We start from the raw sequence: 12,606 nt of genomic DNA on the forward strand, positions 1-12,606 counted from the left end.
CCCCAGCCCTGTGACACTTTGTTCTTCATCCTCTTGTGGTTACAAAGAAGCCCCTATTTCCTCCAGGACCTCTCACAGTCGGTGGTGCCCTGGCTGTGTCTGCTCAGATCAACCAGTTTTCTGTTGGATTTGTGAGTGGATTTGACTCTTTGGAATGTGCCTCTTCATCCCTTTGCATTCAGGGGTTGAGAGTGACTTGTTTGTGGGTCCTGCAGGGAGGTGGAATAGGTGTTGCTGAGCTGGGGGCAGGTCCCTGCCACTGGGTCCAGCTTTGCCCTCCTCAGCTGAGTGTTCCTGCTCTCAGGATTCCCAGTTCTTCTGTTCTCTGCTCCTCTTTGGGCTGTGTGCTGCCAACAACCTCAGAGACCAGTTCCACATCAAACCCTCTCTCCTCTTCATTAGCAGACACAGATCAAAGTGCCCAAATTACAGGAAATGAACAGAGGCAAGAAGAAGTGAGAGGGAAATTTTCACACAGGCCACAAACACATTTGCTTCCTTTCTACCTTATATTTTTTTTTGCCTTCTGCTGCACAAAAGGCTGCAGCTGGACAGTCTCCTCATCATTTTCCACCCACCAAAACAAGCTCTCTACCTTGACCTGACCCACACACCTCTTTCTGCCACGTTGTGCTCTGTGCTGAGCTGTTTTGTGAGCATTTCTAGCTCTCAGACATGTTCCATTTTGTGCCTTATTTTGTTTCCCTGCCCTGCTGTAGGTGCCAAGCTGGAGGCCACGCCAAGGCTTTGTGTTTTACAGTGGAAGTGCTTATGAATAGAAGCTGATTAAGGCTCTGCTTTCCATCCTGCTTTTTGGAAAGGGATGGGTTCTAGTGAAGCTTAGTTACTTCTGACACATGATACTATTGGATAACAATGTTTAACATTAAACCCACCAAATTTCTGAATTTGCATTGGTGAGATTAAGTGGACTAAGGATGGCTCTCAGTGCTTGGTGGCTTTAGGTCAGGCTGTGGTTCTAAGGTGTGTGTGCCAGAAATTGTCACCCTTTGCTTTTTCTTTTCTCTCTAGAGAGTCTCACTTAAGAGTTTAGGTCTCTTTTTATTCAGAATTTGAAGTGATCATGCCTACATTGCTGTGTACAGCCCACTAGGAAAAGAAATACTGCATCCCCGCCTCATATACTTCCAGCATCTAGGATGTTCCTGCACCTACTGCTTTGACATCCTTCCTGGAAGTCATCTTCCACTGAACATACCTGGAAACCTCACAAGGCAAACTGAGAAATAACTTTAATTCCCTTTGAAATTTTTTTCGAGCTGCTCTTCGTGTGTCTCACAGAATCACAGAATATCCTGAGTTGGAAGGGACCCACAGGGATCATGGAGTCCAACTCCTGGCTGCAGGACAACCCCGAAATCACAAGTCTCATTGCTGTGTGAAAGATGACATGTGTGTGTATATATAGCAGACAAGCAAAAAAAAAAAATCTTTATTTTTGTGGAAATTTTAAGTGCCATCACTATTTTCCAGCTCGAAATAGCTCCCTTGAGTATCAGCAACTGGTGCTGAGAAAGGACAGAGTGGGATGAACTCTCCTGAGCAGGAGATGGAAGAAGGTGGTTTTAAAGTCTTGGCTGGCTCAGCTGTGGGGCTCAGCTTTGTTTAGTGAGTGGTGTGAGTTCTTCCTGTAACACGCCTTAAAAGGGAAGTTCTGATTGAGGTAGCGGTTCAGTTGTGACTCATGCCAGTGAAATGTTCAGGCTGTTTCTCTGACAAATGCAAATCCAAACTCCTAAGAGTGGTCTCACCCCCTCCCAGGCTCACAGAGCTTAAGTCTTCCCTCGCTGGAAACGACAAAAAGAAATGGGAGGACTCCTCTCCTCACGCTTTACTCTAAAATAGCTCTGCTGAGTGGCCTGATAAGTAATGACAGGGACTGGGGCAGGGAGTGACAGACAGAAAACAGCCCAGGAAACATCTTGGTAATTACGGCGTTTGTCACCATGGAGATGTGAGGAAATGGCAGTGTTGGTGTTTGCCAGTCGAGCAGCAGGTTCTGCACCTGAGACAGGGTGGTTTTTTTTTTATCTTTTCCAATTCATCTTCCACGAGGGCTGACCTTTCTCTCCTGAGCCATATATATCTTTGTGCATCAGTAAAAACCGGTGCTGTGAAGATGTGTGCAAGTACCAGCTTGAAGAAGGCTCAGTCCTAGTAAGAGACAAGTTGCTGAATATTAAAAACCTAGAAAATACAGAGTGTGAACTGCCAGCACAGTCAACAGTAGCATCCCACCAGCACCACAGATATTATAATTAATATGGCAAGGCCATTATTGTTTTATTGCTATTTAGCAAAATTTATTTCTCAGAGGGAATCCCTGACCAACTGGGGCAGAAGGATGGAGGGGAGGAGAAGGATCACAATAACTGGGATAGAAACCTGGCTGATACAGAGGGACTGGACAGTGATGTGGCAGTTAATGGGCAGCAGGCAGAAGTTTGTGTAGCTGGATGCTCTGCACTTACATATTGATTATTTTTACATTTTTCTAGCAACTGCAAACTGCCATTTGTAGGGCTTTCTACTCTGGGTTACACAAGGCCTGCTAACAGTAAATGCCAGCAGCTCTGCTAACCCTGGGTCAGATTTAAAATAATGTTTAAATGGGTAAATGAGCACAGTAAAGGCTCTCATTAAAGTTTCCACAGTCCAGGCTGGGAGCAAAGGCTTGCTGTGCCCTCTAGTGCACACAGCCAGCAGCTCCCTGTCCCCTCTCGGGAAGACACAAGGGAAACTCTGTGCTCTGGTTTCCTTTTGTCCTAGATAAAGCCCATACAAAAAAACCCAAGCCATCTGTTGAATGTGGGTATTTCTAGAAGTTTTACAGGTGGCAAAGATGAATGCCATCCCCTTCACCTTCACAGTTTAGTCCTGTCAAGTTCTGAACGTAGACAGAGTCCCGAATCTTAACTGTGTGTGGGGCTACACTGACACCTCCCATGTTCCTTTAAGCTCCACTGCTGCAGAGCAGTACAGCACACTTCCAGCCCCAGTCAACTGAGAATGGGACAGTTTTTGGGGTTGTTGATATGGCTAATCATTAATCATATCCTCAATCAATACAAATATCTCCAAGGGGTGTCAGGGGATGGTGCCAGACTCTTTTCAGTGGTGCCCACTGGCAGGACAAGGAGCAACAGCCATAAACTAAAACAAGAAATTCCACCTCAACATGAGAAACCTTCTTAAATTCCTGCCTGCCTCTGATTTTCCTGCCTGCCTCTGATTTTCCACAGGGCTCTATGTGTTGGTGGGAGCAGGGGCCATCATGTCTGCAGTGGGATTTTTCGGGTGCTGTGGAGCAGCGCGGGAGTCTCAGTGCTTGCTTGGAGCAGTGAGTAAAGGGTTTCAAGGGCCTGGGATGGGCAGGAAAATCATTCAAAGCATTCAATGTGTCATTAGTGGAAATACCTTTTTAATGTCCAAGACCTTTGAGGTCCTATGTCCTCTTCCTGGCTAACCCAGCTTCTCTGACCACCCTGCAGCTGCAGAGCTGTCACACATGAAGGATTCCCACCAGCACCACAGATATTATAATTAATATGGCAAGGCCATATTAATTGTAATTGTTTTATTGCTATTTAGCAGAATTTATTTCTCAGAGGGAATCCCTGACCAACTGGGGCAGAGGGATGGAGGGGAAGAGAAGGATCACAATAACTGGGATAGAAACCTGGCTGATACAGAAGGACTGGACAGTGATGTGGCAGTTAATGGGCAGCAGGCAGAAGTTTGTGTAGCTGGATGCTCTGCACTTACATATTGATTATTTTTACATTTTTCTCGCAACTGCAAACTGCCATCTGTAGGGCTTTCTACTCTGGGTTACACAAGGCCTGCTAACAGTAAATGCCAGCAGCTCTGCTGACCCTGGGTCGGATTTAAAATAATGTTTCCCTAGAATTACCTTTTATCTTTCCCGAAGCTCCACCTGAGCCACATCTTTGCCATTTTTCCTTTGTTCCCATATGACAAGGGACCTGACTCTGCACCTTTGCACAGCCCCAGCTCAGCAGCTTTGTTTCAGTGTGGGGTGCTGGGCTGGGCAAGGACCAGGGGCTGACTGGCAGCCCACAGGAACAAGGGATGTTCATTGACATTCTCTCCTTCCTCCACAGTTCTTTGCTTGCTTGTTGGTGATATTTGCAGCTGAGGTCACTGCTGGAGTATTTGCCTTTCTAGGCAAGAAAGTGGTAAGTAGCAAAGAGCCTCTAAGGTGCTAATGGGGCAGTTATGGGTTCCAGTGCAGACTGACCTACAGCATAGGGAAACTTCCCAGGAGACTTCTCCAGGGAAGACTCTCTGACATTCTTTTCTGGAGTCAATGAGAGCTTGTGTATCACAAGTCCAGAACAGGATGCAGTTTTTGCCCCCTTCTATTAAAGAAAATCTGTAGGTGTGATTCCACCTTCCATCCACAAGGAACATCAAGTATGAAAAGAGGGCATTGCTTAGGAAAAGGGCAAACAAATTCAGGCACTGAACTTCCCCACCTAACAGTGTTTAACCAAAACAGAATATAGCCCATGAACATTCTGACCCTCTGAATGCCACCAGGCCACAAAACCTCCTGTCCTTCCAGTCCTGTACCTGTTTATCAGGCACAATTTCATAGAATCGTAGAATCATAGAACCATAGAACCACAGAATCATAGAACCATAGAATCATAGAATCAGCTGGAGGTTGATGACAGAAGCTGGAAGTTTGCACTGCGTGGGGGATAAGACTGATTTGGCACTCACTTGGAAAGTCTGATTTCTGCAGGCAATACAGGAGGCCCAGAAGATCTATGAAGATGCTTATGATGATTATATGAAAAACCCAGTGGGGAAGGTCAACAGTACCATCTATCGCTACCACGTGGCTGTGAGTACCCAACTCTGTCACCTCCCTACTGCTCCACTGTCACATCACCCACTAGAATCCAGAATTCCTCCCACTGAGGTGTGGAAGAGTAGAACTGAGTGTACTTGAAATGGAGCCAGAGGCTCACAACCCTGAGAGTTTCCTGAGGTCTCTGTCAGAGTTCTGGTTTTTGGATCGCGACTTTTAAAAGTGCAACTGGCCAGGCTTTGAAATTCCTGATGCTTCTGGTCTTGGCTGGGCAGATGATATGACTGTTGTGGCCCTTGAAATCCAAGAAAAAATACTCACAAATGCAGAGAGAAGGAGAAATGTCTGAATCCTCTGCATTTGTCATAGAGAAAATAGTGACCTGTGTCCCAGGACGTACAATGTGGCAGATCCTGTCACTGGCTGAACCAAGTAGGAAAAGAACCAAAAGTCCATGTGTGACACAGTTCAGGCCACCCAAAAAGTGAGTGTCTGAATCAGAGTTAGAACCTGTGAGTGCCTCAATCCTATTTGTGTCTGTCCTGTATCTCCACTGCCTCCCACAGAGATCAAGCCCAAGCTTTGTTGCTCCTCACAGCAATTCCCACGTTCTTTAGAACAAACATTTCACAACCTCAGACCCTTTTGTCCTTCTCCCATAGCCGTTATTTCTGACCCAAAGAGGAATTCCAAGCATTTTCTGGGAGATAGGCAAACAGGAAAAACAAACCCTCTGAAACACTGATTTATTGCTGTCTCCAAACCCAGCACGATGTTGTGTCAGAAATAAAATTCCAGCATTCTCTGCTGCAGCTTTTGTGCATTGCCCATAATTCTGTATGTGATACTTGACCTTTCTGCTTTCTCCCTTCAACAGCTCCTGTTTCCTTGTAAGCCAGGGATCAGCTTCTCCCAAATCCACTTGTTTGCTTTGTTATGAGATACTGTAATAAAAATCCCTTCTGGACATTGTTGTTAATACAAATTTGCCTGTTTGCTGTGGCCTCAGACAACCGAAACTCCTTTTTGAGAATTTCATCCCACATAGTTGGAACTCTACCAGAGGCAGTGGTTAATACAGAGAATAAAATTATTATTTGATCTGTATTGCTTCTATTTTTTAGTTATTTATTGTCTCACTTTCAGTTTGAAAGTAGTAACTGGCTTTCAGTATGAAACAGTCTGTGGTTTCCCCCTCTTTGATTCTTCATCTCTCTCTCTCCTTTAGCTCCAATGCTGTGGGAAAGGTAACGTGGAACAACAAGTGGGATTACCCTGTCCAGAGAATATCCAGCTGCCAAAGGTAAGTGTCCTCTGTCCTGGTACTTCTAATCACTTTTTCATGCCAATTGTTTAGTAAGATTGGAGACATTCTATAACTAAAAGAAAGGAAGAACTTCCCTTTTTTCACCTTGCGATTTCCAGCGTGGAATTCCCTTTGACAGGGAGCAGCCTGGAGGCAGAAATAAGTTGGAGGTTGTATTGTCCTCAGTTCTGAAGGCTGTTTGTGGCATCCCACAGTAGCTGAGACAATATTACATCATCTGAAGGGAAAAGGGAGCAGGAGATAACAGGACAGGATCCCAAATGAAGGGCCCCATGGGGGCTGGATTTTGGCAAGTGTTTGCCTTAGTCATGACTAGAAACTCTGTTGGGCCTAAGAAGGATATTTCTGTTATTTCTGTTTTTAAGGAATCTGTTTGTGAGCTCAATGTCAAAATGAAGGGTTTGCATCAGTAGAAACCTCCTGATTTAGCATGGCCTGTTACATAAATGAGTTTAAATTTAGGGAGAACCGAGTGTAAGAAAAGTACTTGTGTCAGCCTGTACAGGCAAGAGGTACAGATGTCTCACTAGGAAAGGGAGAAAATTGTCTGTGAAAATTGTCTGACAAAACACAAGGCTCAGATGCAGGAATTAGGATGGTAACTGCAATATTTTTCGTATTTATCTGTTATTCTTTGAGAACAGTTGATGGAGTTGGTTGGAACACATTTTTTCTAGGAGTAAAGAAGTCTTTCCATTTTGTTTTTAACAGAACTGCCTGGTTGAAATTCAGAATGTAATTGATACTAATCTGCATTTAGTTGGAATTGTTGGAATTGCAATTGCTGGCATCACAGTGAGTAAATCCATGTTTGCAAACCTCTGCTTGAGCCCAGTACCCTGTCCCTTACTTAAAGCTTTGTGGAAGGTGTTTTGCAGCAGCTGGTGAGATTCCAAAAAGGTGCAGCTTTTCTTATCACTTCCAGTGTGTCCTCTCTCTGGGAATTGCCCACATCAGTGCAAGCAGACCTCTGTGACTGTGTTTTACCATTTTGTGTCCTTAGACAAGGTCCAAAGCAATGGTCATCCTGTTTTGTTGTAACAGTAGGAATGTGGAGTGCACATGAACCAAACTGAAAAGCAAAAGGCCACAGCAGCATTTCATCTATCCCAAAACAACTGCAGACTGATGCTTTAAATCCTTTAGGATCCATTCCTTAGTTTTCACAAGGAATAGAGAGTACCTACCCTTTGCAGAAGTGGTTTTCCAGGAACATGCTGGCTGTAGCTTTGGTTCAATGGGAAGGACAGTTTACAATCAGGTTTTCTAGGACAGAGCTGTAACCAACAGATGTCACCCTGATCCAGGGATACAGCAGGATGGTCAGGCTGCAGCTCACCAGGCTTTAGCAGAAGGAGTTTTCCAGCACATCTGTGCCTTTATTTCCTTCAGGCTCAGACACCAGCAGCACAAGCAGCCTGAATGTTAGTAAAGGAACAGCCCTTTAGGTGCTCTGAAGAGCAGGAGGTTCATGGGCTTATGTGGACACTTAAAAGCAGCTGAAGGGTTTCTGTAGGTACAGAAAGCACAGCAGGGTTAAACAATCCTGGGATTTGTATGAAACATGAAAGTGTACCCAGAAATACAGCAGAGCAACGTGGGTGGGGCAGAGTTCAACAACCTCACTGCTCAGAACAAGGACATCTCCTGCATGGCTCCCACCTCAGATACACACAAATTATGGAGGGAGAACAACCCCTGTGGCAGCAAAACCACGTCTGCACATTTTCCTGTGCTTGTTTCTGACACTTCCTGGGGTGTGACAGCTCAGCTGGCTCCTTCCTTAAGGACCTGTGTGAGGAGGGAATATGAACCCAGTGGTTTAACTGCCCATCTCCCATCCTTAGCAATGAAGCCTCAGGAGGCAGCTGCAAACTGCTCTGGAGGATCAACCTGTGGCAAAAAAAGACATTTCTGGACACTCTGGCAACACTCACTATTATCATTTCCTCTAGTTAACCGGCTCCCTGACATGAGCAGAGTTTTATATTTAATGTATAATCTTGCTCTTGAGCTCACAGAGTGTTAATAGCTCAGCTTTCCCTGTGACACTGCAGTGCTCAGCACCAGCTCCAGGAACCTGGTCCCTCTGAAATCACTCAAACCTGAATAATATTCCACATAGAAGCATTCTGCAACTCAGAGCCTTCTGCTGCAACACTAGGGAGAATACCAATAGCCACAGTTATTTAGTCTGCTAAATTTATACCAATAATGTTTGGGGCAGTTTTGGTGGCCTTGACATTTGGAACAAAGAACAGCAAAACCAGCAGGAGCAGATAAAATCTTGGCTTTGAGGATCAGTGAAATCTCCTGCGTGTTGGTTGCCTGATGTTTTGGGGTTTGCAGACAGGAGCAGCCACTGCTCTGCCATGTGGACCTTCAGATTGTTCTGATATACAGGTTATTTTATCACTGTTTTGCAAGTGGATCCCTAAATCACATCCCTTCTCTTCTAGATCTTTGGCATGATATTCAGCATGGTTCTGTGCTGTGCCATCCGTAACACACGGGACATGATCTAAAACTGTCACGGCACAACTGGGTCCCAGGAGTTCCAGACTAAGCTTACAAGAAGTGCTCTTCTACCCAATTTAATAATTGTAATGCATTTTAATCAGTGTTTTAACATACTGAGAGGAAAACATCCCATTAGGTGATCAGGTGAATTGTATTAGTTGCAGTAAAACTGAAGTGAACAAAAAAAAAAGGGGGTTAAAATGTCCTTTTTAATGAAAAATGCAAAAGGTTCATCTAAGACTAATTTGATTTTTAATGTTTGTATATGTGCAATTAAGAGTTTACACTTGTGTAAGCACATGCATATCTGCCCTTACAAATGTATATGCACGTGAGCAGGTCCCTGGATGTGCAGTACCTTGCCTAGGTAAGTATGTGCAAATGGAATATGTTGTGTGTGCATCCAGAGTCTCCCTGTGCAGGAATCTGCACATCCCACAGGGACACAGTGCTTGGAACCCTCTCACACTGAGCCCCTGTTTGACAAGAATTAGCAGAGGAACAAATGCCACTGTAAAAAGCAAGACCCACGATCCATTTTGTAACTGTTCTTTCCAAAGCCCAAACAGAGTAGAATTAATAAAATTGGACTTTATTTAAAAATAACTAATGCCTAAGGGCCTGCTCCAGCAAACTTTAATTCATGTGAGTAGACCCACTGACTTCACTGTCATGCAGAGACTGGATATTTATTTTTTTTTTAAGGACTGGACCCTTCATGCAAATGCAGAAAGCTCTGGGGGAGGAAACATGTCCAAGGAGATCCAGGCTAAGGGAAGAGGGGGAAAGAGGTGGGAAGCTGGCAAGACAAGGCAGTCATTTGGGAGGAATTGCAGTGCAAAGTGTGCTTAAGCTTCCCAAGGAGCCTGAGATACACCAAAAAAACCCAACTGTGAGTTAAAGGGGCCACTAAAATCCATATTCAGCAGCCTCTTTGTCCCAAAAGCCTCACTGTGGCTACAAACTGGTGCAGGAGTGGAGCCTAGATGCAGAAAAGCAGCCCCTTTGTCAGATCTCTCTAGAATCTAACTGGCCTGTGGAAGCCAAACAAAGAGTGAAAACGGTCAGAAAAAAAACACACAGCACTTTAAAAATCCTCAATTTCTGCTTCTGTGACTATCACAGCTTCCACAGGGCTCTTACCTCAACCTCTCACCCTTTCTTGTGGGTGCAAAGCAGGAAAGAAAGATGGGACATTTTTACAGAGCCACAAAGTAAGGTTTCTTACTGGCACCTTTAGATTGCATGTCAGGTATAAAAATTACACTGTGTGCTTGAAATACCTCAGGGCTTGCGTTTACATAGTTTGTTTCTATATTTTTATTTTTCTATTTGTCATATTTATTCATAAGAGAATGTTCCTTTTGAACCAGACTGGGAGGGAGAAAGGTTGTCTCGAGAAGGGGGAAAATAAATTACAGCCAAGGCTCAGAATCTCTTTAATTTTTGGCTTACTCGAGATAATTCACCATTTCAGAGAACAGCTTTTTGCTACCAATATCCCCATAGCAGCTCTGTCTCTCTGGTGACCACTAGTTCAGATTTCTGATGCAGTTGTTCCACACACAATGGGGAGAAGTTCAGTTAAACTAGACATCATGGACCATTCTGATGAGCAAGAGCATTTACAAGTCAGGGGGGTCTTTATTTCACTGAATCACAGTGAAATGAAATGGGATTTCAGGAAACATGTGCATTCCAGGGCACCTGTTTGTGTGGATTATACCCCCCTTTATGATATTTATCTCGTGTTCCAAAAGAAACTCAAACTCCCATCACTTTTCTGTCACTTCAGGAATGGAAATAAGTGTTGCTGCTCCAAGTATCTGGTTGAATTGACACATCTTTGCTGTCTTTTGCATAGATTTCTCTTTTCAAATTGCCCTGGCACAAGCTGTGGCACTGCACTAAGTGCTGGCACTGCCAAGTCAGGCTTGGGTCACTCTGGCACAGCTTGTTATCAACAGATGCCAGTTAAAAACTGGGCCTGGGATCTTACTCTGGAGGTATCAGCCCAGGAAACAGGACCCCCTGCTCCTAAGAAAGGCCCAGCTGGGACAATGACAGTGGCAGCAAATCCACGAGGGTCTCAAGCTGAAACTTAGAAGTCAGTTTTTCCACAGCAGCCAACAAAGTGATTTCCTGGCTCCCAGGTACACCTGAGACTTCAGTTAATGGGATAGTGCCCAGCTGGGGTGTGTTTTCTCAAGGTAATACTGACAGAAAGAAGAAACCTGTGTAGAGTGGCATTTTTGCCACTCAGAGCAAGCCAGCTTTCCAGGAAAAGCAGGAAAAACAGCACCATGCCAACAGCACCATAGCCAGTGGTTCAGGTTCCAAGATTATTGCCCTACAGGGATAGAAAATGATGGCAAATAAAGAGATTTCCTTCTGTTACACTCCCCCTCGTAATGACAGTAGTTTATTTATTTTAAACACATCGACATAGATAATTGGGTTTAATTCCTCAAATTTGCAGCACCAGAATGTAATGATAGCACCAGAGTTTCTCTCTTTATCTGTTATTTCTTGAGTAAGTTGGAAGATGCCCACTCCTGCTTTGAGATGCACTGAACACACAGGCAGCTTGCAGAACCTGCTGTTGCTTCCCCAGCCCCCCACTCCCCCAGAAGTACAAAACCATCTCAGTGCCTTAAAAAACAGGGAAAAGTGGTAAAAAAAACCCCTTCTATAAATTCAGACTCGAACTACCGAACTTTCTGCTGAAGTGTTTTGGGTTTGTGGTTTGTTTTTTGATTCCTCTGAAGAGTGCATTTATTTTGCTGGGCATTCCTGCTCAAGCTTTAGGGTTACTGTTATTTAGGTCTAGGGGATACTTGCACTGCATACCAGGAACAGCATATTACCTGTTACTGGTTTAGTTCTCTAAGTTATTGGTATAAATTAAGCTGGAAATCAACATGTTGTTCATATAATAGTGCCTTTAACAGAATCCAGGGATAAAGGTCTTTTGTCGTTTCCTGCTGTTGTGAGGTGCTTAATCTAATAGCAGTTTTCTCTGCATTTTAGTAACTGAAGGTCTTTTTAACTCATCAAGAGACATCAAACACAGCTGTTCTTTCCCTGCTCCAGCAAATGCCATGTAAAGCAGCAGAAACACCCATTTAGTCCTGTCCCTTGCATCCCTTTCAGAGGAAAGACAAAAGATCAGATCCCTCCAGGTGATAATTCTGAAAGCACATCACACAGGTTTCCTTCTTCTCCTCAGTTTGTTCTAAAGCGTAAAGATGTAAACTGTTGATGCCCCTATTATGTCTCTAAACACCCTTATTCACATTTCCCTTGTCTAATTTTTCTAAGTAACTGACTTCAGTGGGAGCTTCATTTGTCCCAGGAAAGCTCAGCCAGTTTTGGCACCTTGCAGGGAGACCAAACAGGAGCTGATGAAGCTCAGCCCTGTGACATCCCCACGGTGAGGAGTCACCTTTCACTTGTCTCGATACTGATAGTTTTATAACAAAATACATTTCGTGTGTCTTGAAAAAAAGAACTTGAGTTGTCTTAAAGCCTTCAGGCTGCGGATTTAACAGCTGTTGTTCGGTGAAAATGTACATAAATAAAGCTTTTCAATCTTCTTCCTCTCTACTGGTGCTCCAGCCACGAGGTTTTCCAAAACGCAAACCACTTCCAGGATAAACGCGTGTGTTTTTACAGCACAAATCGTGGTTTTTGGACAGAACTGGCGTTTTTTTCGGTTCGCGCTGCGAAGTCCGCGGCAGAATTACCTCTACGGCTTCTTGCTTTGAGAGAGAAAACAGACTCGCTCTGTGGCTGGAATTAGCTTTCGCTTCCCTACGATGTGTTCCGAAGTGGCGTTTTATCGGCTTTGTGTCTTGAACTTGAAACGACTTCCTAATAAAAATAACCTGGAACGAGC

The 12,606-nt window shown here is 44.3% G+C and overlaps 1 protein-coding gene across 1 annotated transcript in view; it reads left to right on the forward strand.

Moving 5' to 3' along the window:
• The window catches only part of TSPAN2 (tetraspanin 2), a 21,375-nt gene extending 8,771 nt beyond the window's left edge, over positions 1–12,604 (forward strand). Inside the window, exons 3-8 of the mRNA XM_029962479.1 lie at positions 3,264–3,361; positions 4,146–4,220; positions 4,793–4,894; positions 6,090–6,164; positions 6,900–6,983; positions 8,648–12,604. Coding sequence (XP_029818339.1) covers positions 3,264–3,361; positions 4,146–4,220; positions 4,793–4,894; positions 6,090–6,164; positions 6,900–6,983; positions 8,648–8,713 — 500 coding nt within the window. The 3' untranslated portion in view covers positions 8,714–12,604. The remainder of the gene's footprint in view (positions 1–3,263; positions 3,362–4,145; positions 4,221–4,792; positions 4,895–6,089; positions 6,165–6,899; positions 6,984–8,647) is intronic.
• Positions 12,605–12,606: the final 2 nt, after the last annotated feature.

The sequence above is a fragment of the Manacus vitellinus genome, unplaced genomic scaffold, assembly GCF_001715985.3.
Source record: "Manacus vitellinus isolate BGI_N305 unplaced genomic scaffold, ASM171598v3 scaffold_47_pilon, whole genome shotgun sequence".
Lineage (NCBI taxonomy): Eukaryota > Metazoa > Chordata > Aves > Passeriformes > Pipridae > Manacus > Manacus vitellinus.